Consider the following 25,947-nt stretch of genomic DNA (forward strand, 5'->3'; position numbering starts at 1 on the left):
TTATATTTTTTTTTTTTTCTGGATTAAAATTATTTTCACCTTTTGAAAGAACAGCATTTAACTTTTGGAACATTAAAAATGTCACTTTTGATCAATGCATCCTTACTGAATGCGTTAAATGGTTAAAAGGTTAAATGTTCATAATTCATATTGCATATGCATAACAATAAATGTTTTATTTTGTAAATATAAATTAGTTATAAATTAGTTAATAAGTAAATCGCTCACGTTTTGAGGAGAAGACTGCAGAACGACTCTGTCGAACTGGTTAATGGTGACGAAAGCAATGATTATGCATTTATGCATGCAGGTAACGGTCCACTTCTTTGACGTCGCGTGTCAGTCGATGAATTCCTGTGTTTATTTGATGAATGTGATCCCGCGGGCCGGCCCGTCTTACCCCACAACTAATTATGACAGCGTGTGGCTTCCAGCAGAAATACACAGAGCTCGTGAAACATGATTAAATTCTTTGTTGTGTCATTCATAACATCCTCATATTTCTCCCGCGCTTTATCCATGCCTCGCTCCGCCGGAGGTATCGTCGTCTAATGCGTAAAAGCCCACATTTTTCAGATCCGTCTTCGTTTTTTGATCAGAGAACAAATGCGCTTTTGATATAATCGCATCCTAATATCGTGTTTAGTTAGAGTATATATGCACGCTAAACATATCATTAAAGGGGGTATTTCTTATGCTTGCAGATGATGAAGTTCGCCTGGGACAACTACAAACGTTACGCCTGGGGAAAGAATGAACTTCGACCTCTGACCAGGAACGGACACATCGGGAATATGTTCGGTGAGTTTATCGGTTTTCACGCTTTCTCCGGCTCTCTTTATGCAGCTATCTGAGGAGAAAGCTAGTGTACACTATGTGTGTGCTGACTATGTAGAGGCCTTCTAGAATGCTCTCTTTGAAAGTTGCTGCCTATTAAGGAAGAATTCAGAAAGAATTGGCACACGCGTTGAATTAAAAAACACAAGAGAGTGTCATTAACCCAGCAGAGGATTTCTATGCTTAACAATAAATCCATTTTAATATATTAGTCAAAATTATTGAATCAGTTCATTCTAATTTAGTTCTAATAAATTACTTGATTAGTGATGTTTTTCTGTCAACTGTAATGTTAAAAAACGAATGTAAAAAAATATAATTAATTTGATCAATGCATCCTTACTGTGTGCATTAAATGTATATTTACATTTATTCATAATGTATGGGCATAACAATACATAAATTAGTTAATCTTTTTAATTAGTTGTAATCAACAATGTAATTATTATGTTTTGTACGTTTCATTTTAAGATATTAACTGCAGGTTTTTGTCACTGTGCCGATTAAATGTATATTTTATTCATAATAATCGTATCTTATTCAAAACGTTTTAATAAATTGGTCAATTAATTGCAATGAATAAGTCAGTTAACAGTTATAATTTGGTCTTAATAAATCGCTTTCACATAATTAAATCCACAATTAAATTAAATGTATAAAATATATATGTAAAAATATATAAATATATAAAATATAATAAAAAATATATATATATATATATATATATATATATATATATATATATATATATATATATATATATATATATATATATATATATATATATATATATATATATATATAACAAAATATATATATATATATATTATAAAAAAAAATATATATATATATATATATATATATATATATATATATATATATATATATATATATATAAAATAAAATATATTTTAAAAATCTATTCTATGTATATAGTATATACATATACATATATATATGTGTAATTTATAGAGACAAATGAAATGCAGTGTATGGATTCCACACCTTAATTCTAATCCAACAGACATTCAGAAAGACCTCATCTTAGACGAACCCAATGTGATTTGGCCTGTTTTCTCTGTTCTGTTGGAACGTGAAACTCTATAACTCTCCGGACCGGCTCCAGTCAGAGACCTAATGACGCAGCCTGTCCTGTAGAAATATCAGCACACTTGACATTTTAGAACGTTGCTTTACAATAAGAAACGAGGAACAGGGATTTGAAAGCGTTTATAGACAATACGAAAGGTCAGCGTGGGAATGAGGTCGGTACGGTCCACTCATCTGACATCAAATCAAGCCAGTGGTTTTCTTCGCGCTCTGCAGTCTCGCTTTGACCAAGAAGCGTCCTCAGACAGGAGGCGACATCATCTAAAGCGACCAATCAGGGCCAGGCGGAAAAGAAAACACACAGAAATTGAATATTTTTCGGACGGTTTAAAAGGGACATCTCACAGATACGGGGGTCAAACTCCAGTACTTTATCACTTAATTGCTGTTTTTTTATCAGAGCAACCCAATTAGCCTCGGGAACCTATCTGTCCCAGCGATCGGATGATCCGATGCATTGAATGAGTCGTTTTAGCGACAGATTCCTTCAAGCTTGGGAAAAAGACGCCCTACTTTGTGAAACCGCTAATCCGATAAGCCAGCGGGTTTGTGCGTTTGTTGCGGCGCGCAGGTTTCCCGCCTCCTACAAGATCCTTGATCTTTACGTGTCCCTGTGAAGCCGAGTATGAAATTGAACGCCGTGTCCTTCAGTTCAATCTCATGAGTAAATAGACACGATTGCATCTTGTGGAAATCACGCTGATACACTGAAAGTCGCTGGGTTGTTACCGTACCTCCTTGTTTTCGTATGCTCATATCTCATATTCCCTTTAATGCTTGTCCTTTTTTTTTTCCTTTGGCTCCCTTTGTATTCAGTACCTGTTCTGAAGCTGATCATTAGGGACGTTTTCTTTTTCGTTATTGTGAAGAAAACAGGAAATGAATAATTCAGAAAGTATCCACACCCAATAATTCTCATTTGGAATGGGACACTTTTCAGCGAGTTTTTATTTAGTTGTTGTTAAGGGACCAAAAAAGAAGCAAAAAAAGTGTAAGTTATGTTGAAAAGTGGAATTTGGCTGTGGCTTATAAAAAATAAAAATAAAATTATATTTATATTAATTATACATATATATATATATATATATATATATATATATATATTTTTTTGAATAAGCCATCTTTTTTAAATATTTTTTTAATAATAATAATAATAATAATTAATAATATATATATATATATATATATATATATATATATATATATATATATATATATTTTTTTTTTTTTTTTTTTTTTATTATTATTATTTTTTTTATTCTGCATTACCTTCATTTAGTTACTTATTTTTACTGAATTTAACAATTCAATTTGGCAACATTAAATACATATAGCATATTAGAATGATTTCTCAAGGATCATGTGAAAACTGGAGCAATGATGCTGAAAATGTAGCTTTGATCGCAGGAATAAATTACACTTTGATATATATTTAAATAGAAAATAGCTATTTTAAATTTAAATAAAATTTCACAATTTTACTGTATTTTTAATCAAAAAAATGCAGCCTTGGTGAGCCGGAGAGCATATATGTAAAAGTTGAACTGCTGGTGGAAATTAGCTTTTGAAATAAGTGTACCTGAGTAAGTTATAAAATAGCGTATACATCTGTAGGGCCGCCGTAAATGAAGAAATCTGTCAGGATGTCATTACAGGTCCAGCTACTGGCATTTAATTGAGGCTGAGAGTTTCCTTTTTGACATGTGATCCAATGAATATTACATGTTGAAGGCATCAAAGGCCTGTCGGGGTCTGTGATGAAGCTGGATGGATGTGACTGTCAGGCGCTTTTAGCAGGCGTCTGCTCACCATCACTCAGCGACACAGAAACAATGGCATTGAACGGCTGCGGCACGATGCGATGAAAGCTAATTCATTGACTTGATTAATGATCAGAACGCCTCCATCCCGTGCGAGTTGTAGACCGCTTGATGGAAAGATCAAACTGTTTAATGAATGTTTCTCTTGTTTCGCACGTTCGCTTCTGGCTCAGTTCGGACAGGGCTCGTTTTCCCCGAGGCAGGGCGTACTTTGTGGTTTTAATTCTGCCCGAATTGAATGCATCTGCCATTTAGAGAAGAGCTGTTCGTTGCGTGTGCATGGGTTCGCGTTGTCTTGATTGCTCTCTGTTGTTTGGATGGTTTGTGCTGCGTGACGCTGCTTCTAGCGGGTGTTTGCTCAGCGGGCGTTCAGAGAAGCAATGCTGGAATATTGAAGCACAGTGGGGAGATATCGACTGTCTGTCTCTGCCGTGTGGATCTCAGAGCTGTGTGTGTGTGTTAAAGCCAGTGGTTGGGAAAGCTCGTTTGCAACCCTAGCTTGCCAAGCAACTCATAATTCAAAGTAGTACAGTTCACTCTTGAAAGTAAACATTGCAAAAAGGAGTTTTCACAGTGATGCCATTGAAGAACCATTTTTGTTTCCTTAAAGAGTAAAATGTAGTGCATGCGGTTTTGATTTCAACCTCATTCCGGCCCTATTTTGCAGTCATGCAAATAAACATAATTAAACACTTTTTGCCAAAAGTGGGCCGGAGAGAGGAGAGCTACTTTAGAGGAGAATATTAAAATGAATAAATCAAGCTGGACACTAAGTTACAGCGTGGCTAATTTTCTGGTAGTTTATATGTGTAATACAAATTTAAATATATATATGTACTATTTTCAGTTAAATGACATTATATCAAAAATAACTGCATAGCAACCCCACACCCTGCCAACCAGCAAAACACTAGAAACCATCTACGACAGACTAAAATGCATAGCAAAAAATAAATAAATAAACACAAGCAACTATATATGACAGATTAAAAACAGACTAAAACACATAGCAACACCTTGGCAACCTGTAAAAGACTGGGAGCACATGACAAACTAAACCGACTAAATGCATAGCAACACCTTGTCAACCAGTAAAACACTAGCAACCATCTATGGCAGACTAAAACAGGCAAAAGCCCATAGCAACACCCTGGCAACCAGTAAAAAACTACTAACCACGTGACAGGCTAAACAGATTAAATGCATAGCAACACCTTGACAACCAGTAAAACACTAGCGACCATCTATGGCAGACTAAAACAGGCAAAAACCCATAGCAACACCCTGACGACCTGTAGAAGACTAGTAACAGCATGACAGACTAAAGCACATCGCAACACCCTAATAACCAGTAAAAAATTAGAACCATGTATGACGGACTAAACACTGACTACAATGCATAGCAACACCTTGACAACCAGCAAAAGACTATCAACCATATATGACAGACTAAAATGCATAGGAACACCCTGGCAACCAGTAAAACACTAGCAACCATCTATAACAGACTAAAATGCATAGGAACACCGTGGCAACCAGTTAAACGCCAACAACCATAAATGACAGCATAAAAACATAGCAACACCCTGGAAACCTGTAAAAGATCATATATGACAAACTAAAATGACTAAAATGCATAGCAAGCAGCGAAAAACAAACATAGACTCTATAGCGCATGCATATCATCATGTCTCTCCCTTTTTTCCCATCCTGTTGTTTTTTTTCTTCACTTCCTGTGTATTGTTGGCTTTTTCATTTCCGTGCACCCATGCCTCTTTATTTGCGCTATCAGTTGGTTTCCATCTATTGCACATTACTCTCTCTCACTCTCATTTAACAGCTCTCGTGGTTCCTTCGCTGCTGCTGCTCGAGGCTGCAGGCCATTACTGTTCATTACAGGCAGAGCCAGAGGTCAGCGGGGTCACAGGATACACTAGCACAGCTGTAATAGAGAGACGAGGAACCAGAGAGCAGCGCTCCAGGATGTCACACGCAAGACTTGTAGAGAAATCGCAGAGGTCTCCGTGATTCATTTTAACACTAGATCTGCATTTCCTGAAGAATCGTGTCTTGGCTTTGGTTCTGCTGCTGTACTGCTAACTGTAGATGTTGATGAACTATAGATGCAATAAAAGAAAAAACAATCCCTCTTTAGTATGCAAATAGACATGAGTGGGGCGTCAAACCAGAATCCAGAATTTAAAGTTTGAATGGAGTATTTGCAACAAAATACGCAAAACAGAACAAATTCAAATTTAAACCCACCAGCATTTGTGGTAATAAATTATTGATGAATTCAAACTCTGTTTATTTGTACATAAAACATTCAAAAGATGAAGTGAAGTAACAGGATTTTTACATGTTCTGAAGAAACTGTAATAAAGATTAAAAATAACATCATTAGATAAAAACCAAAACTTTTTTATTACTTTGAATACCTAATTTTTTATGCCAGCAAACCTTTAAACCTGCGATTACAGTAAAATGAAGAGTTATAACCTTGGTGGTTGTTAGGCAGTTAGCCAGTGTTGTTGCTAGGGTGTTGTGAGTCATCGCTAGGGTGTTGCAGTGCAGTTGATATTATTGTTAGATAAAGATTGGGTGTTACTGTGTGGTTGCTAAGGTGTTGTGTTGTTGTCATATTGTTTCTATGTGGTTGCTAAGGTGTTGTGGGTGGTTGCCAAAGCATCACTAGGTTTTCTTAGTGTATTCCAGGGCATTTCAATGTGATAACAAGGGTGGTGTTAATGTGGTTGCCAGGGCATTGCTATGTGGTTGCTAAGGTTGATTTCCAGGGTGTTGCTATCTGAATACAACAGTGTTGTTTATGTAGTGGTGTATGTGGTTGCTTGGTTGATGTTTATATAGTTTCCACAGTGTTGCTGTGTGGTTGCTAGGGTGACGTTTATTTGGCTTCCATGGTGTTGCTATGTGGTTACTAGGGTGCTGTCGGTAGTTTCCAAGGCGTTATGTGAATGAGAGGGTGTTGTTTATGTGGTTGCCTGGGCGTTGCTATGTGATTACTAGGGGGTTGTTAATGTATATAATTTCCATGATGTTGCTATGTCATTGCTAGGGTGTTGTGTATGTGGTTTCCAGGGCATTGCAGTGTGGTTGCTAGGGTGTCGTTTATGTGGTTTGCTAGGGTGCTGCGAGTCTGCTTGGTAGTTTTTTTGCATGCAAGTGTTGAGTGAGTGTTGAGAATTGATCTCATCGCTGACCCTGAATATGAGCAATAGTAATATCGATGCCCCCTTAATAAACAGCACTGAAAAATCATTACGTGGTAGTAGCAGCTTAATGTTTGTCTCCACTCCTGTGATCAAGTACATTGATTGCATCGGACCTGTAGTCTATCGGTGAAGAGTCACAGGATAAACCTGCAGATGCGCTCTCAGTTAAATCCATGCATTCCTAACAAACTTGTTTGTAACACCTAATCAATGACAGCGCTGTCAAAGCCCATGTGCTCCAGTCGCTGTGAAGGCGCACTAAATGTGCTAATGTAATTCAGTTTGTTCAGACGTTTCTCTGGCTGTGAGTTAGGATTTGCATACTGCTGATTCAGATGCGTTTAAAGCGCTCTTGTTAGAAAACGAAGGGGGAGCTGGAGAAAATAGCTAGAGGCGGTTGAGCTCCTTGCCTAGGGAACCATCCTAAATCTTTGCTTTTGTGAAAGTTGTTTATCACCAGTGGTGGACCAATCAAGTTCTCGAGAAAGAGAGAAAAAATGTTACTCCTGTAAAAGTATAAAGCACTCCTTTTACATTTTACTTGTACAAATAAACTCTTCTTATATACAGTAATTTTATATCCTATATTTTAAATAATTCCACTGCTCAAAGTAGCTGAATCAAATATGTAAAAATATCACTCTGAGCAGGTATTTTGAAGAGTATTCAGAGAGTTATCAACTCCAGAAATTCAGTTTGAGTCAAAGATCAAAAAGGGTTTAACTATAGAAACAATAAATGTAATACTGCTTTAAATTGTTGTTGTTTTTCCACCCCAAAATGTAAAATGTTTTCCGTTTAAGTGAATTGCAATTTTGCTTTTGGTTTTCTGAGCCGAAAATAAATATCACACATTTTTCCCTGATTTACTAAATTTACCCACTTAAATGTATTTCAATCTTGTCAAGCATAAATCAATTTATGACACATTAAAAGACAAATAATCATTAAAGTTAATTTGGCACTATCCTAGGTTTTGCCCATTTGTCAGTAAGATTTATTTACTTAAAACACAATCAAATTGGATATGCTTTCTTATTATTTTATATATTTTATATAATTCTGACTTTTATATTTTTAAGTCAGAATTAGCATGTTTGGATTTTTACAGAACTATTATGTTAGACCGAATGGCAATTTAACATAATTTCATAGAATTTGAACGTATTTGAAACCTTAAAAGTAGACACTTACATTTAATGTGCTTTCTAAAATCACTTTTGTGGTGCAAACACCTCAATGTCTTCGACTTCAATGAATCACTCGACGTGGTTTGCGTACCAGTCCGTTCTCCGTTATTATCCGTTCTCCGTTCAATTATTTAAATTATTTCAAAATATGAAAATATATCTAAAAAATTTTACAAATAAAAAACACTCAGATAAAGCACTAATATCGCACAGGTTTTAAAATATAGGCATACAAAATAAGTCAAAAATATTTTATAAGCACAATATGCCAGTAATATGCATGCTAAGAAGCAACTACACTGTAAAAAAAATTAAGGCAACTTAAAATTTTAATGCAACCCGCTTCAGTAGATTTTTAAGTTTTCTCAACTTATTTTTTGTAGTTTTCTAAGTTGAGAAAACTCAAAAAAGCTGATTGCCTTAAAATGATCTTGCCTCGCTTTCTTTTTTTTTTTTTTACAGTGTAGTTAACTGTGAAAATGGGTCCCTAGGCCAAAGCGTTGCTAAAATACTTTGCTTGCTGTTTATTTATTGCTACTCGCATATTTGTGAGCCAATCCCCGTTTCTCTGGCTCCAGCCCGGTGAGAAACAATAGTCTGGAATGGGAATGCTGCGTCTGTTCAGGCTTTATAAATGGAACAAATCACCGCTCGGCTCACCGCTTCCAGGCGGAAACAACGAATGCGCTGCATGCCGGTTGGAATGTACAAGACTCTGACCCTGGACCTTCTCCAAAAACGCCCCTGCACCCCCTGTGTCTGGTCTGGAGGCGCCGACGCAGAGGAGCATTGTGGGATTTTTAATGAAGCCCAACTCGATTCATCATGTGTCCATGGAAACGTTGGCTTTCCTTCTCTTGCTTTTCACCAAAACCGAGACAAACTAACAATCAAAGCTGACCTTCAAATAACCTCCAACATCTCGGCCTCTGCTGGCAGCCGGATGAGACGAGCGGTGGGAATGAACTCCGGAAAGTCTCACGGCTAAACACACGCAGCCGGAAGAGACGCTTTTCATTTGCATGTAACATTTTACAGCTACGGCTTGAAATGCGCATTTGTCAGGCATCCATAAACGAACCGATCAGATTTCTGTAGTAGCACCAATAAACCAATAAACGCATTTTAAAATACACAATAACTAGGTTTACACAACTAACTTCACAGCCATAGTCATATTTATGCAAATAAATAAATGCACAATATGATTATTTAAATAAAATCAGCTACCAAATTGCTCAAATAAAGAATAAACCATTTTTGGAGCGCATAAATTGATTAGTTTTGTCAAATGGGTGGAAATATTATAGGACTAAAAACATTTAAGTGTCTTCATTTAAAGCCTTCATTTACGCTCCTGATGTTGATCTGACCTTTCAGTATTTTATTTTTCTTTTATGAAACACAAAGAGAGTTTGGAGGTTATTTTCATCCTCTTCTGTTTTCCAAGGAAAGAGGATGTCGATGTATGCTTTTAAGCATAAAAAAGTCAGCAAAAAATATAATGATAGTGATGCGGGTGATTGTATGACATGCAATTTTAAGTTGTTTTTATTCACTGATAATCTTTCTGCAGCTCCTTTTAAATGTGTTTGCGTTTATTTAAAAAGCTTTTCATTCAGGCATGTGATAAGAAAATGCCATAAATAATATTTGAGAACACTAGCAGAGAGAAAGAGTGTAACGTAAGGTGAAATATTATTTGTTTTACATGTCAAATGGTCTTTTTAAGTGTGTTTTTCTTGGCCCTAAGGAGACAGATAAATGAACAGTCCTCATTGACACTGCTTTTTTTCCATCCGTGAACCACAAAGAGAGTTGAGAGGTTATTTTAGGCAGCTCTTTGGTGTTTCAAAGAAAGCAGATTTATGCCGTCAAGCCCAGAAAAAGCCAAAACAGCACCATAAAAATATAATAAGTCATGCATAGGACATGCAGTTTTAAGCTGTTGTTCACTAATACTCTTCCCATCTGCTGGCTTCCTTAAATGTATTTGCATTCAGTTAAAAACAGAATTAATTCATGCGTGCATGAAATGTTTTTTTGTGCATACGTTGAAGTTACTGTTAAATTGATTTCAGCTGAAATGCATAGCGCCTTTTTTAATTCCTTTTAAAAATTCAGAGTTTGGGAGATTTTATAATGCACGTTCTTAGTCTTTTCCTGAAGTGAATATGTCGCAAATGCAATTTCGGCTTTCCGAACACGCCGAGCAGATAAAAAAAAGTCTACATCAGACTGTATGTGTTGCGCTTTATCTTGTGTCGGGGGCTCGGCGCATTGCGTCTGCTCTAGTTTTTCCGTCACGTTACATGTAGAAAAACACGAGCGTGTAAGTTCAGCCGTTTTAGTGCATTCTTCACCAGTCGCATTCTGTCACGGATGACCCACAATACCAGATTAAACGCAGCTCCTTATTAAGTTCCCAGCTGTAAGATGTAGGTCAGTAACGTACTCTGTACATTAAAACACACAGCAGACATCAAATGCATGCGGTCTGTCGTGAAACATGCTGGTGTGACAGGAACATCACTTTACCGGTCGCAGGAACAGCCCGCTCCAATCTCACGCCTGTTTCCTGTAACTGTAGATGTTCTGTAGGCATTAATGGGATTGACTGTGGTTCGGCCGACAGCGCTCTTTTCCAAGCATGTGCTCTCCATTCTTATCACACTTGTGTCCTTTAATCACACCTCATTTCCTGAACCCTCCACCGGTCCAGCTCTCTTCCCTGGAGACTCAGTTATAGGTCGCCGCCTTGCTCTAGTATTATTTATATGCTATTATAGTGTTTATCTTTTATTGTTGTTTCTGCCACAGGATTTTATTTTATTTTTTATCATTATTTTACAGTTTCTTTTCTCACAGTTGTAAGGTTATATCCTACGGTTTGTCACACTTTTTAAAACAACTACAAAACAAAAAAATCTGAATTGCGAGAGACTCATAAGTGCACAAAGAAGACTCTGAATTACTGAATTATAATCTGTGAAATCATTTTTTTTTTTATTATTTTTATTTATAATATTTTATTTTTATTTGTTTAGGTCTTCACAAATGACAAATCCAGTCGCATTAAGCTCTTTTTTAATGAACTGCATTCTGAATTCTTTTTATTTTTGTTTAATATCATTAAAGCAAAGTCACTGAAGTAAATGTAAGTTAACATTTTTAATTTAATGTGTGAAATTAAATAACACTTTATTCCAGCTTTATCTCAATTTCGAAATGCTTTTAACGGTTTTAGTTTATTTTAGTTATAATTTTAATTTTATAATGAAATTGGTGCATCGCATGCAATCGGTGTTTAAATAATGTTTTTGATTCATTTTGTATGCAATAATTACGTTCATTCTGTTTCTGTCCTTTTAAGTTGCATCCTGGTAATTGTATTGCAATTGAAGCATTTTTTGCAGTTAATTGGTTCAAAATGTTGCATAACAGGAATGGCACCTCAGGTCTGAGAGTGTGGCTCTGTCCTGAATGAAGCGTATTATGTGGACTGTGGCCTAGTGACCTTTACTCATGTGTATCTGTTAAGCTTGCAGTCCACTTGAGACTTTGTAATGATTTGTTTTTGTGTGTTGTGTTTTTTGATTGAGTAGGTTTAGTCCTTCACAGCAGACTTTTACACATTGCAAGTCTGTGCAGCATTGCTTTTTTTTTTGAGGACGGGGCCAAAGACCAGCATCAATAGGGCAATGGGCATCGAGTGGAATTTAAGTTATTGATTAGTTTCACCTGTTTTTTGACCCAGTGCATTATTGACCATAGATGTAGGACATTTCAGGAAGGCTATGTCGATAGATCTATAAAATATTTTTAATGACTTTTCTTCCCTGTCAGGAAGGACTTTAGCTTTAAACCATCAAGGCGCAAAGGGACCGGTTAAAGAAAGTCAATAAAGCTGAGGCGAAATGTTTTCTGATGACAGATGCACACATGGGACGGTGAGGGCTGATTTGGAGGCATTAATACATCAGCACATCATTGCTCGTGTATCTCAGACTCCCATCGTCCAGCTCTTTATCAGCAAAGAACTGTGCTTTATTGAAGGCGTTTTATAGCAAGCTCTGCTTTAACTCCCCTGTCGTGTCCCGTGATACCTCGTGTTCTGCTGAGGGTGGCGGAAAGAGCCGGAAAAGATCTGAATGCTGTGGGAGGACCGATCTCTGCAGGTCAGTGAATTTGAATCGAGGAAGCAAACGGCTTGCGGAATGTGAGAAGTGGAATTAAAATGAATTTCAAAAGAAAAAAGATGTATGTATGCTGTATATAGATGGATGGATGGATGGATGTCGAATAGATGGGTGGATGGATAGATAGATAGACGAGTGGGTGGGTGGGTGGGTGTGTTTGATATATAGATGAATGGGAGAATGGATAGATAGGTTGATAAATGAATGGATGGGTGGATGAATAAATGGATAGATGATGGATGGATCCATTCGTGGGTGGATGGATGGATGGATGAATGAATGGATAGATAATATATAGATGGGTGGATAGATAGGTGTGTGTGTGTGTGTGTGTGTGTTATATAGATGAATGGGAGGATGGATAGATAACTTGAAAAATAGATGTTGGATGGATAGGTAGTATATGGATGGATAAATGAATGGATGGGTGGATGAACAGATGGATACATGAGGGATGGATCAATTGGTGGGTGGATGGATGGATGGATGGTTAGATAATATATAGATGGGTGGATGGATAGGGTGTGGTGTGTGTGTTTGATATAGATTAATGGGAGGTTGGATAGATAGCTTGATTAATGGATTTTGATGGATTGATTTGAGTGGATTGATGGTGGATGGATAAATGAATGGCTCTTTGGATGAATGATGGATGAATGGTTGAGTGGGTGGATGGATGGATAGATGGATTGATAAATGGATGTTGGATGGGTGGGTGAGTGGATAGATAGATTATGGATAGATAAAATGGTTAATGGTTGGGTGGTTGGATAGATTGGTGGGTGGATGGATAAATTGATGGGATAAAAAATAGATGTTGAATAGATAGATGGGTTGGTGCATGGATATATAATGAATGTATAAATTGATGGGTGGATGAACTGATGTATAGATGGATTGATGGATGGGTGAGTGAGTGGGTGGGTGGATAAATAGATGGTGGATGGGTGGATTGAAGGAAAGATGGGTAGATAGATGCTGGGTTGATAGATGATGAGAGTATAATCGATGGGTTGATGAATAGATGGATAATTGATTGGATGGATTGATTGGTGGGGTGGTTTGTTGGATAGGTGGGTGGAGAGATAATGGATGGGGGGGGTGGAGGGGTGGAGGATATATAGATGGGTGGATGGAGAGATGGGTAGATAGATGGTGGATGCATGGGTGAATGTGTGGATAAATAGATGGATGGATAGAAAGTAGAGTTGACAGATAGATGATGGATTTGCCATCTTTATTGTCCGGTCAAACAGGTTGTCCTTCACCCTAATTCTCATCATTAGTTTGAGACAGTATTGTTCTGTACATACATTTTCCATCTTACATACAGATAGCATGAGCTTTCTTATAGCCTCGGGCTGTTTTTAGCTCAGGTTCACCATCTGTTCGGTGTATGTGGTTTGGCCGTCTGCCATATACATATACATACTTATTTAGCAGCCCTAGATGCATTCGGCGGGAGTTTTTATTACATCTCACAGACTTTACACTTAAAGTGCATTTACTTTCGCATTTGGCAGGCGCTTTTATCCAAAGTGACTTACGACGAAGGTATGCCTTATAGCGAGGAACCCACACACGCTGTAGTTTCGCAGAAGTACTTGATAGAACTCGACTAAATACAACTGACCGTTTCTTCCTCTAGTTGACTGACATCCTCGCGCCGGGGCTCGGGGCTCATGATATGTATTGGAGTAGGCAGGTGGATCCCAGGCAGCAGCTGTGATTGTGTGCTCGGAGCGGGGCCCCTGTGGTACCGGCCCCTGATTGCATGTAAAGTGGGTGTCAGGAGGCAGATGTGGCTGAGAGCAGGTGACTGCAGGTTTCCCAGGTTTTACGTCAACACTGCGGCCACAGACAGCTGAGGTCCAAACAGTATGAATATACGATCGACACGAGACGAGTATTTGGGTAAATGTTTACATTTTCGCCTCGGTGCCATTCCGGGTCAAATCGACCACATTTCAGAAACATCCGAAATGTTTGATTTTTGTTCATCGTTTTTCGGAGAAAGGCAAACGTAAATAGCGATGGAAGTCAAAATATAAAATGTCACGGATGAATATTTACTGAGTAATACACTGTTTTGTAGAGAGGGGTGAGAAGGACAGTTTTCAACTGATATTTAGAGCTAAATTGCAGGTGGGAGAAATGACTTCAGAAAGGTGATGTTATTTTTACACAGAAATAGGTCTATTAGTAAAATCTGTTGAATTTAGCAATCCTTTCTGCATTAAGTGACTATAGTGACTATTCACAACTAGGGGGAAAAAACAGTTTGTTGAATATATTTTAATATCCTTTCAGATTCTGGTACTTGATTGGTCTAATCCCAGAGATATGGGGATCTCAATGTGGCTCCTCGTCCAAATTGTCGTATTGTACCTATTTTATGGACTTTTTTCCAAAATCACAATGTTTCAATTTAGTATAGAATGGAGTATGGGTTTAGAAAAATGGCAGAATCACTGATATTTTTACACAGCGATTGATAGGTCCGTTATCAAAATTGGTTGACTTTATCAACATTTATCGCAATTTATCCAAAAAATGGGATAAATCACTTTTTACGTTATTTTCCCCCAAAGTTTGAATGCCTGTTACTCAAGAATGTTTTTAATATATTTTAATATCCTGTTCGATTCAGCTTTCAGCAGACTTTTCCAGTTTTATGGCTGAATATGTTTTTGTCCCGGAGATATGACGATCTCAATATGGCTCCAGGTCCAAATTGTTGTATTCTATACCCATTCTATTGATTCGATCCAAAATCACATTATTGAGATCTTACATAGAGGGTGTAAATATAAGTTTAGAAAGAGAGAAAAAAAAATATGTATCTATATATGCATATATTCCAAAAATTGTGGAAAAAACAGTTTTCAAGTTTTTTTCGCCCCTAAAGTTTGTATGCCTGTTATTAAGGAAGTATGAAATGTATTTCAATATCCTTTTAGATTCAGGTTTTTAACACACTTTTGATATAATTAAGCTGTTTTTACACAGAGATTGGTCTGTCTGTAAAACCTGCTGACTGTTGCTGCGCTTTAAGTTCGTCCAAAATCACACCATTTACATCTGAATTTATTGCATACTTTAGTAATTGCAGCAGCGAGATCAAATGTAGAACAAATTTAGTTTCCCGTCTCAGAGATGACTTCCTAATATTTCTTGACTCCAATTTTAATGTGGTTATCCATCAGAAAGTTGCTTTAAATAAGTCCGCAGCTCTCGTCGATTCAGAGAAAACGCTGTGTTTACTTTTAGCATGTGGATAAAAACAGCAGGATTAAATAAGTAAGCAGTTCGGCAGGGAATCCCTCGGGAATTACAAGCAAGATAATGAAAAACTGGCCACGAACGTATGCCGGAGCAGGAGGATTAGAGGAGATTGGAGAATTGGTTCCAGTGACGACTTGGATGGAAAGAAGTCAGAAGTCAACAGGAAAACGAGGGACTGTGGGGTATTTGGGTCCGCTGATGTCTTCATCCTGACGTCGTCTGGTAGTCATGGCCGTCTTATCTACTGCGCTTACTAATCACTGTCGGGCATTTTACCCAGAAGCCCTTAAGCCTCTTGATGACCATGAGAGACGTTTTAGCTCAATCACCGTTCCTCTGGTTTTGTGCAGGAGCTACTTAAACTGATTAATTTCCTTGCATTGTAATTTAGGAAAGTGTTTCTATAAGAGCATATGGAAAAATATTGCATGTGTGTGTGTGTGTGTGTATAATAGTTCATAAATAATACATATCAATATTAAATGCAAAAATAGTTTCAATAATCTATTTAATCGCATGATGATTTGAATGGACAGAAAATGAACAGGATATTCATAAAGCTCGTGTTTGCTTACCTGAGGACGTCAACTTAATATTGGCGAAGTGATTTGCGTAAGGTTATTAAAAGTGATTTTATGCATGATTAACAGGCCATCGCGAGAAAATATGAATTGATTACATCATGTAGTGTGTATTTTGAAATATTTGAAAGAAAGCAACAAATGAAGGAATATCCGTGAGGTTTAACGATGCAAACATTTATTTAAAACGTGTATTGATGTTGATGTAACATAATGATTTTGAATCTTAAAATGAGTTAGAATCAATTGAAAATGAGTTTAATGCATTACCTAATATATCAAAAAAGAAGAAAATGTTGTCAAATTATTCACTGCCATGTCTTTTAAAAACTTGTTGATAACAATTAGTTTGTTCTTTCATTCGTTCGTTCATCCATTCGTCTCTCTGTTCGCTTGTTTATTCGTTTTTGTGCACCATTATGGAGTTATGAAAAATAGCTTTCATGGGGTGTGTAACGCAGCTGAAGTGAATGAAAACATCCTGCAAAGTTTGAAATCTGAAAGTTATTCTCTGGCAGGAGAAAGAGTCGAGTCTGAATCACTGAAACGAGTCGATTTTAAAACCAATCTCAAGCCGTTTCACGTTGACGTCAAAGTGAAACGTTACCATGTTGCTCCCCACTTGTTGATCTTTTCTTCTCGGTTATGAATGAAAATGACAATTCAGAAAACGAAAAGCTCGCAAGCTTTAAAAGAAATCGGCCGATCACTGGAGGGGTCCATCGTTGAATGAATCGTTTGGGAGCCGTTGAGCAAATAAGGTCAAAATAAATGATAAAGTGTTTTTGACCTCGCGTGCATGTTCACCAGTGTGAGCCAAAATATGATCAAATATGATACCCCATAATAGGGGCACTTTAAAATGTGGGGAAAATCAGTGGGCTCCGATGTTGTTCAAATCCACAGAAGAAGAAAAAAGTCCGAAAGGTTTGATATGATTGATGGTTTTTATTTTTTTTGAGCAAACTGTCCCTTTAAGACTCTTTATAATTCTGTCATATGTTTGCAGTTTCCCGTAAATGTTCAGCAGTCGTTTCCACGCTCCATTGTTTGTCACGATTTCCAGTCATTTGAGCCATTTTGCTCTCGGGCCAATCGGATCTGCTCTCTGAAAATGAGTCCGAAGCCCCTGATTGGCTGCCGACTGGACTGGGCGGGGCAGGTGTAGAGAAAAGGTAAAAAGAGGCATGAAATGAGCTTGTTTTCTTGCCTGCGGGGTTTGCAGGCGCATCTGGACAGAGCAGAGCTGGTAATAATAACAGCCTTCTCGGAAAAAGGAGAAAAGGCGGACGTGTAATTAAACGGTAAATTAAAAATAAGCGTATTAGCCCTGAAATTACGGAGTGACGAATGGATGTAATGATGTTTCAGACCGTAAATACGTTCCTGCGGCCGTTTTCTCAGTTTTACTGATCTCTCTTAGCGCGCGGTGAAATTAAAGGCGAATCTTCAAGGTGGTTTTACATCAAGCGCTAATTAACTCGAGAGTCCACCAATCAAGAGGTCTATTGTGCACATTTCCATTTTAACATGCATCTGCGTTTCATATATGGCAGAAGAGCAGCATTCAGAGCGCAATGCATTTAGTCGACTAATTTCTATTACCTGGTCTTTTTAGCTGAAAAGGGAAAATGAGAAGCTTTTAAAGAGTGAATGACTGAGCCCTGTCTGAGTAACGATGGGAAAGCTGCAGATCCGTCGGATCCTTGATGTAATTTATCACTAAATGCGGCTAGATTATCAGCCGGCTCTTTACATGAAGTTGGATATTTACTGTAAGCGCGTTTAACTCGATCCTCGGCTGCTTGATTACGAGCATCGCCACACAAACTGTGCTGCATGAAGATATTAAGATAGCAGCTATAATAAACCCGACTCCATTCATTTGATTTAAATAGTTTTAATGCATTTTAAAGTGCATTTAAACCTGTTCACGGTGAAAACAATTCAAAGGATCGTATAATAGTAATAATGATAATAATAATATTTTTGTTTAGCTTTAATTCATTTAAATATAACTACTTTTGTTTTTGTTGTTATTATTATTAGTTTAGTTATTTTAACTTTTTGTAGTTTAGTCATTTTTTGTGTTTTGTCATTATTATTATGTTTTTGTCTAGCTTTAATGTATTTAAATGAAGTCATCATCACTTCACAGATGAAAGCAGATGCTATTTCACATGGATACTACTATTTAATGAATCAAACCAGTTAAGTTTGTACAACAGTGAACATTTATCTCTTTATTTCTGGATCTTCAGCTTTAAGTGGCTGCGATTGTGTTGATCTGTGTGTGTGTGTGTGTGTGTGTGTGTGTGTGTGTGTGTGTGTGTGTGTGTGTGTGTGTGTGTGTGAGTGTGTGTGTGTGTGTGTGTGATCGTCAAGGCCTCAGTCAGGGTTAATCAGTGGCATCGCTAAGCAGCAGATCTCCTCTCTTCCCCATAATGCACTGCATGCATTTCGTGTGTCTTGATCTCTGGGTTTTTGTCATAATTACATCATTAGGCTCTAATTGCATGCGTGTTTGCGTGGTTTGGTTAGGTGTTTCTCTCGACCGTGATGATCGGATGGAGACGAGGTTATGAGTCCTGTGGTTCTGGGGAGAAAGCCATCAGACAACCTCCTATTCTATAAACCTGAAAGCGAATAAAGCCAACGATAAAGCCTCGAATCTGGCCTAAGATGTAGAGCATGGGGGGAATAAATTCGCTTCAGATGCTTTACCGTTTATAAACGTATTCAATCTATAAATAAAAAAGACCGTATATAACACATTCGTGAAATACTTAGCATTTAGTATTTTTAGCATTTAGATACTTTTTTTTGCAATAAAGCTGAAATCAAAGAAAATATTGAAGAGAACTTGTAAAATAGAAATTAAAAAAAGCCAACTTAAATAAAGAGAAACAATTAAAAAATGAAAGTACTGAAATGATTAAAACTAAAATAAAAATATTACATTTGATAAAATATGATTTTTAAATGACTATTATAAATAGAATTTTAGCACATTTTATAAACTAAATTAAATATTCTTTTTATGAATTAACATATTAATTTAGAGAAAGAAAGAAAGAAAGAAAGAAAGAAAGAAAGAAAGAAACAAACTAAATCTCTTTTTTTTTTCCTGGCCGAAACATACACTATATTTTTTTCAAATATTAATTTTAGCGGTAACAATAAAAAAAAAAAAAGTGCTACAGTAAAAACCTTTAAAATGGTAAACGGTAAGTTCCCATAATATATTTAGTTGAAAACTGTAATAGACTATTTTTAATTGAAATACAGTTTTTGGAAGTGAAAAAGACGCTGTAAATTGATGTTGCATTTCAAATTGAAGTCAGTTTTTTCTTTTAAATAAATGTTTTTGTTTTTTTTTTTTCTTATCAGCTGTGTTTTTGGAGGTTGTGTGTTACTAATGTCGACAAATTGCATACTTCAGATTACATGATTGTGTTTAGTGTTTGTGTGAATGACACTGTGCACCTTCTATACATATATATTAATATTTAAAAGCTGCTTGCGATTGGCTTTGGTTCGTCATGTGACTTTCTCTCCTGCTTTTGGTGGATATCAGCGTGTTTCAAAGGTGCAAAACAGATTTCAGTGCACGAATAGGTCGGTATATTAACGTTGTATCAATTCATGAAATTACGGTATTTAACTGTAAATTTAATTCACAACTGTAATACCTAAAACGTTGCTACCGTATTTTTTCCTGTAGAATTCCAGCAAGCACAGATGCCGGTTTTTAACATAAATTGTAAGGATTTTATGCATTCGGTTATTTATTACAGTGTATGCAACGCATGAACTAAAACTAATGCTATAAAAAATATTGTTTAAAAAATTTAAAAATTAAAAGTGGAAGAGCTAAACTAATTAAACCAAGTAAACTGAAACTTAAGGAAATAGATTTAAAATAAAAGAAATTAATTAAAAGGGGAAAAAACGTCTTAATGAAGATAAAATCAAACTCAAAATATTAAGAAAACAATAGTGCATCATATTGCAAGTCCTGGTGTTCAATGTGTTTATGTCTCTGATAAATTCATCTAAAAAAAGTGAGAAATTTTCTCAGAAAATCGAATTAAACATGAGAGATGAGCATGCATCTTTGACGCGAGTAGTTCTGTTTCTCTGGTGTAGAGAGTGACTGAGTGTCAGCGGGTTCGGGGCCTCGTCGTCGTTTCGGGGCCCGGCCGCTCCGGTGATGGATTGATCTGCTGCAGTCTATCAATCAGCGCTGCTTTGCCTGTGTTTTCAATAGGAATTTGCCACGCTTGAGCCTCCGGGATCTGCAGCGCGCTGCATTAAAGATCATTTTCTCGCTCCTCTGTCCTCGAATGCAATTTGTCATTAAATCACAAATAGCGCTCACGGAGCCGAGCGACGCTAAATCAGGAGCGCTCTCGTTCCTCAGCTCTTCGGTGACGGCATACGTGAGCGACTGTGATCCGTTTAGTTGATGTGTGGAGCGCCCGAGGAGATCTTTTGTGTATTTGTGTGCGCTTTTGATAACCGATGGCTTTTATTTAAGCTCAGTTGTTACAAAAATGAACGAACCGAATAGTCAGGTTGTAAAAAGCGGTTGAGTTGAATGGTGTCAAGAAACCTGTCTGCGTAAGCTGTCTTTATAACTGATTGAACTGCTGAAGCCTGTCAGATGCTAGTTAGTCAGTCTACTGTTTGTTTGCGTATAAATGACTTAAAAGAGGTATGATTCATCGTTAATGGGGGAAATAAATGTATGTATCTTGTAAATGTAATCCAAGCATCTTATGCAGGGGGTGCAGGTCATATTTCACTCCAAAATTAAGGAGGAAAAAATACATAAATGATAATACAAAAATGGTTTATATATATTAGTGCCGTCAAAATTAAGGCATTAACACATGCAATTCATCAAAAAAAGAAAAAAAAGAGAAAGATATATATATATATATATATATATATATATATATATATATATATATATATTAGTGCTTTCAAAATTAAGACATTAACACATGTGATTCATAAAAAAAGTAAAAAAAATAAATAAATAATAATAAAAAAAAATATATATATATATTAGTGCTTTCAAAATTAAGACATTAACACATGTGATTCATAAAAAAGTAAAAAAATAAATAAATAAATAAAAAAAAAAATAATATATATATATATATGAATAAAAAAAAAATATATATATATATATATATATATATATATATATATATATATATATATATTAGTGCTTTCAAAATTAAGGCATTAACACATGCAATTCATAAAAAAAAAAACGCAAAATAAATAATTTGATATGGTTCTTATTTATTTATTTAACTATTTGTTTTTTTTTTTTTTCCATAATTTCATTTTTGATTTATTTGTTTATACGCTTTTGTCTATTTAAATAAGCAAAACCAGTAGGTTTGTAATAGTTTATAGTAGTTTTGATGAAGAGTAACAACACCAGATTAGATGAAAGACACTCAGCTCTACTCGTGATGTGCTTCGACCGAAGGGTTAAGACTTCAGAGATCCGTCTGAAGTCAGGCGTTGAGCCGGCGATGTGGAGATTGGAAGAGCTGATCGCTCGTGACAGTCAGCTCTCCCGCTATCTGTGTCTCAGATTAAACCTCGAGTGACAAATGTGCGTCTCCAGAGCCACTTACTAACGAGAGAAGAGCCGGAAACAGCATCCGTGATCGCTGTCGGAGATCACAGCGCTGCCGCTGACCTCATTAGCCGGCCCGGATCGGGATTAGGCCGGGGGTCAGAGGTCAAGCCGGGCCGCGCTCTCTGAGGGGCGTGAAGCTTGATTAGAAAGAGAAGGGAAATGAGGAACGACGAGCGGCTCCCGGGACGTCCGACGTGATTAGAACTGATAAAGAAGATTGATGTAGTGCTGAGAGATTGAAGAGCAGATTGTGTTCTCGGGCTCTGGCTGTGCATTGACGCCAATCGTTGGAAATCTCTGTTTACATGCTGAAACGGCATACCAGTTTCCAGCTGAAATGAATACTAGAGGCTAGAGGCTTTTCATGCATACTGGAGATGAGTTTCGATAAACAGAGCCCAGTTTTCACGCAATTTAAGGGTCGCTCCACCCCAATATTGATTTGTCACCCCCGTGTCGTTCCAAACCCGTAAAAGCTTCAATTTAAGATATTTTAATTGAAAAGCGGAAGGCTTGCGACTGAGACCGCCAAGTAACGAACACTATCATGGTCCAGAAAAGTATGTAAGACATCTTCTAAATACTCGAATATTCAAACTATCTGTCGTTGAACCGTAACGGTACAGAATACTTTTTGCATTCGATAAATAAAAGTTACGTCATCACTCGTCTAGCTTAAACAATTCGACGGTTTATTGATGGTCTGTGATACGATCAGGCTCTGAGGTTCATGCGCTTATTGTTATTTACGCCGGCAGGGATGTTTTTCATACGCGTCTGAAACGCGGCGTTCGCCGGTGTTCGTCTTTTATTTGTTGTTTGCAGTTATTCCCACACTTTTAGATGTGCTTTCGCGGCGCATCGCTTGATAGCAGCGTGTAATACGCAGCATTGCTCAAAGTTGCATCACATTATCACTCTGGCACACGACGCCCAGGGCTCGCTTTACGCCGCGTCTCTCTCGCACCCCGGTTTCTTCAAATCCTCTCGCTGTGTTTCTAGGGAGGTCATGGGAAAGGCTGTGGCCTGTGGGTGTTGGTTTTTCATTTCTTTTTCACACTTCTTAAGCTCCTAATTGAAACGCTCATTAAATGCGCAGCGGCGGGGATTCGACGAGCGTAAGACGCATGTTATTTTTTTTTTATTGCCTCATTTGCTCCGATCGGACCGATGAAATGTTTCATTGTTTGTCAGCTTCGCGTATCTACTGTACGTGTAACACGCTCCTGCGCTTTCCTGAAGCAATCAAGAGCTTGTTTTTGCACGTATTTTCTACATTAAAGGGGGTGAAGCCCGAGCGATCTCATTTAAGGTCGAGTGAATTAAATGAAAGCCTCTGAATATTTTTCATTAAGGATGTGAAGTGAATTTAATAACTTCAAATGAAATGCAGCTGATTCTCTGGAGTCGTGGAGCCCGTCGTGTGAGACGAGGGAGTAAGGGACGCTGCTTTCGTCTCGTTTCTGCTACGACGGAGGGTCGCTTTAACGCCTCGAGCCGAGTGAAGATGTAAAGTTGCGGGGCACTGTGTGTGGAATCGAGCAGAATTCAGAGTGGGTCATTTTTTTTCCTGAAGAGCGATAAACGTGTTTAGCGACGAAAGCCAAAATATTAAATGTCACGGATGATTGTTTACTGAGAAAACCGTTTTTTGTGAAGGGGGTCAAAATGGAAATTTTTACCTCTGAGTCAGAGCCAAATTGCAGGAGGACTAAAGAAAGATGCATCATCACAATGTTATTTTTACACAGGTTTGTTTGCTAAATCTGTTGGTTTAGCGATATTTGTTGTATTATGTGCCAATGGTGACCAGTCAAACATGGGGAAAAAGCGCTTTTCAAGTTTTTTTTGAAAGTTTGCATGCCTGTAACTCAATCAACTATCTTAAACTTTTTTGCTTTATTTTAATTATTTGATTTTTCATTTCGTTTTTAAGGCCCTATATAGTTAGGTTCTATAGATATTGGGATCTCTATATTGCAGCAGGGGTAAATCATTCAACTGTACACACGTTCAGTGGTTTTAAAGACGAATGGCTGAAGAACAAATAATGTTGAAACTAGAGATACATCTTGTTTCCTTCTGTCGAAACAGCTGCATTGAACAGTACTGAATGCGTGCTATGAATATTCTTTTTCCCAAGTTTGCATGACTGTAACTCAAAAAGCATTAAAGATATAGACTTTTCATTCTAGCTCTTAATAAACTTCGCTTTGGAATCTTCATTTTCATTCAGTCTCAAATTTAGAAGCTTCTCAATGAGGCTCCAGACCCAATATTTTATTACCCATCCAATGTGAAATCTGCTGTTGTACAATGAGAACCGGTTGAAAAGTGCTGTATATTTCTCGAAATGCGTAAAGATGTGCTGTGCGTTGTGTTTGCAGGTGGACTCAGAGGCGCTTCAATCGTGGATTCCCTGGACACGCTGTACATCATGGGTCTGACGGAGGAGTATGAGGAAGCCAAGGAATGGGTCCAAAACAACCTGGACCTGAACTCGGTGAGCAAACATGCTTGGGTTGTTTCTCTGTGGATTAGCGGCTCTGAATTAGCCGTGAATCTCATGCTGTCTGAAGCACTTGTGTAAGAGCCCTCTATTGATCTGAAGCTGTGCTGGAATCAATTGTTTCTTTTAACCAACGTCCAGTCCAGGGAATTGAGACAGATTTGGTCCAGATCAAACACTCGTGAGTGGATGAAAGGCCTCCGTTGTGGCTTTGCGTCGACCGGACTAGATCTTTCAGAGCATGTTCGGGACTTAATGAATAAGCGTCTTTAAAGAGTCGTCCTGTGATATAAGAAACAGCTCTGAGGGCAAACTGAGAATTGCAATGTAAAGATTCAATTAAATTCGATCACAGCTAGAGCCTTTTCAAAAGTTGCTCTCATGATGTCAGGATGTTGTCTTTAGTTGCTGGGATGTTGTTAAGTGGTTGATTAAAATAAGTGAATGGTTACTAGGTGTTTTAGGTAGTGACTAGGCTGTTGCTTAGGTGTTCTGAATAGTTGCTAGGGCATTTTAGTATACAAGGATGATGTGGTTTGTTGCGTAGGTGTTTGGAATGATTGCTAGGATACGGTGGGTAGTTGCTAGGCTGTTGCTTTGGGTGTTCTAAATGGTTGCTAGGATGTTGTGGGGAGTTGTTATGCTATTGCTTATGTGTTCTTATGCGTGCTTGCTAGGTTACCAAAATGTAGTATGCGGTAGGCTCTAGTGGTTACTGAGTGGTTACTGTGGTGTTGCTAGGATACAGGGATGTTGTGGATAGTTGCTAGGTTGTCGCTTGGGTGTTCTGAATGGTTGCTAGGATGTTGCTAGGATACAGGGATGCTGTGGGTAGAAGCAAGGCTGTTGCTTAGGTCTTCTGAACAGTTGCTAGGACATTACTAAGATGTTGTGGTTAGTTGCAGTGCCATTGCTCATTGTTCTTGGTGGTTGCTAGGATCCAATGATGTTGTAGGCAGTTGCTAGACTGTTGCTTGGGTGTTCTGAATGATTGCTTAGCTGTTTCTAGGATACTAGGATGCTGCTATGCCATTGCTTATGTGTTCTTAATGCTTGCTAGGTTACAAAGATGTAGTGAGTATTTGGTAGACTCTTGCTTATATGTTCTGAATGGTTACTAGGGTGTTCCTAGGATGCAGGATGTCATGGGTAGTTGCTAGGCTGTTGCTTGGGTGTTCTCAATGGTTGCTAGGATGTTGTGGGGAGTTGCTGTGTGTTCTGAATGGTTGCAAGGTTGTTTTGAGAATACTAAGATATTGTGGTAATTGCTAGACTGTTGCTAATGTGCACTGAATGGTTGCTAGAGTGTTTTTAGGATGCTACAATGCTGTGTGTAGTTGGTAGGTTGTTGGCAAGGTGTGCTTACATGTTCTGAAAGGTTGCTAAGGTGTTACTAGTGTACACATATGTTGCTAGGCTGCTTGCTTAGAGGCACTGAATGGTTGCTAGGATAATAGGATGTTGTGGTAGTACGTGGTTACTTGGAGGTTCTGAATGGTTGCTAGGGTGTTGCTAAGT

The 25,947-nt window shown here is 37.5% G+C and overlaps 1 protein-coding gene across 2 annotated transcripts in view; it reads left to right on the forward strand.

The window, feature by feature from the left end:
* The window catches only part of LOC122360976 (mannosyl-oligosaccharide 1,2-alpha-mannosidase IA-like), a 289,954-nt gene that overhangs the window by 203,207 nt on the left and 60,800 nt on the right, over positions 1-25,947 (forward strand). For both annotated transcript variants that reach the window (XM_043261853.1, XM_043261855.1), the window contains exons 2-3: positions 705-801; positions 24,308-24,423. In XM_043261853.1, the coding sequence (XP_043117788.1) occupies positions 705-801; positions 24,308-24,423 (213 nt within the window). The remainder of the gene's footprint in view (positions 1-704; positions 802-24,307; positions 24,424-25,947) is intronic.

Source organism: Puntigrus tetrazona, chromosome 16, assembly GCF_018831695.1.
Source record: "Puntigrus tetrazona isolate hp1 chromosome 16, ASM1883169v1, whole genome shotgun sequence".
NCBI classification, from domain to species: Eukaryota; Metazoa; Chordata; class Actinopteri; order Cypriniformes; family Cyprinidae; genus Puntigrus; species Puntigrus tetrazona.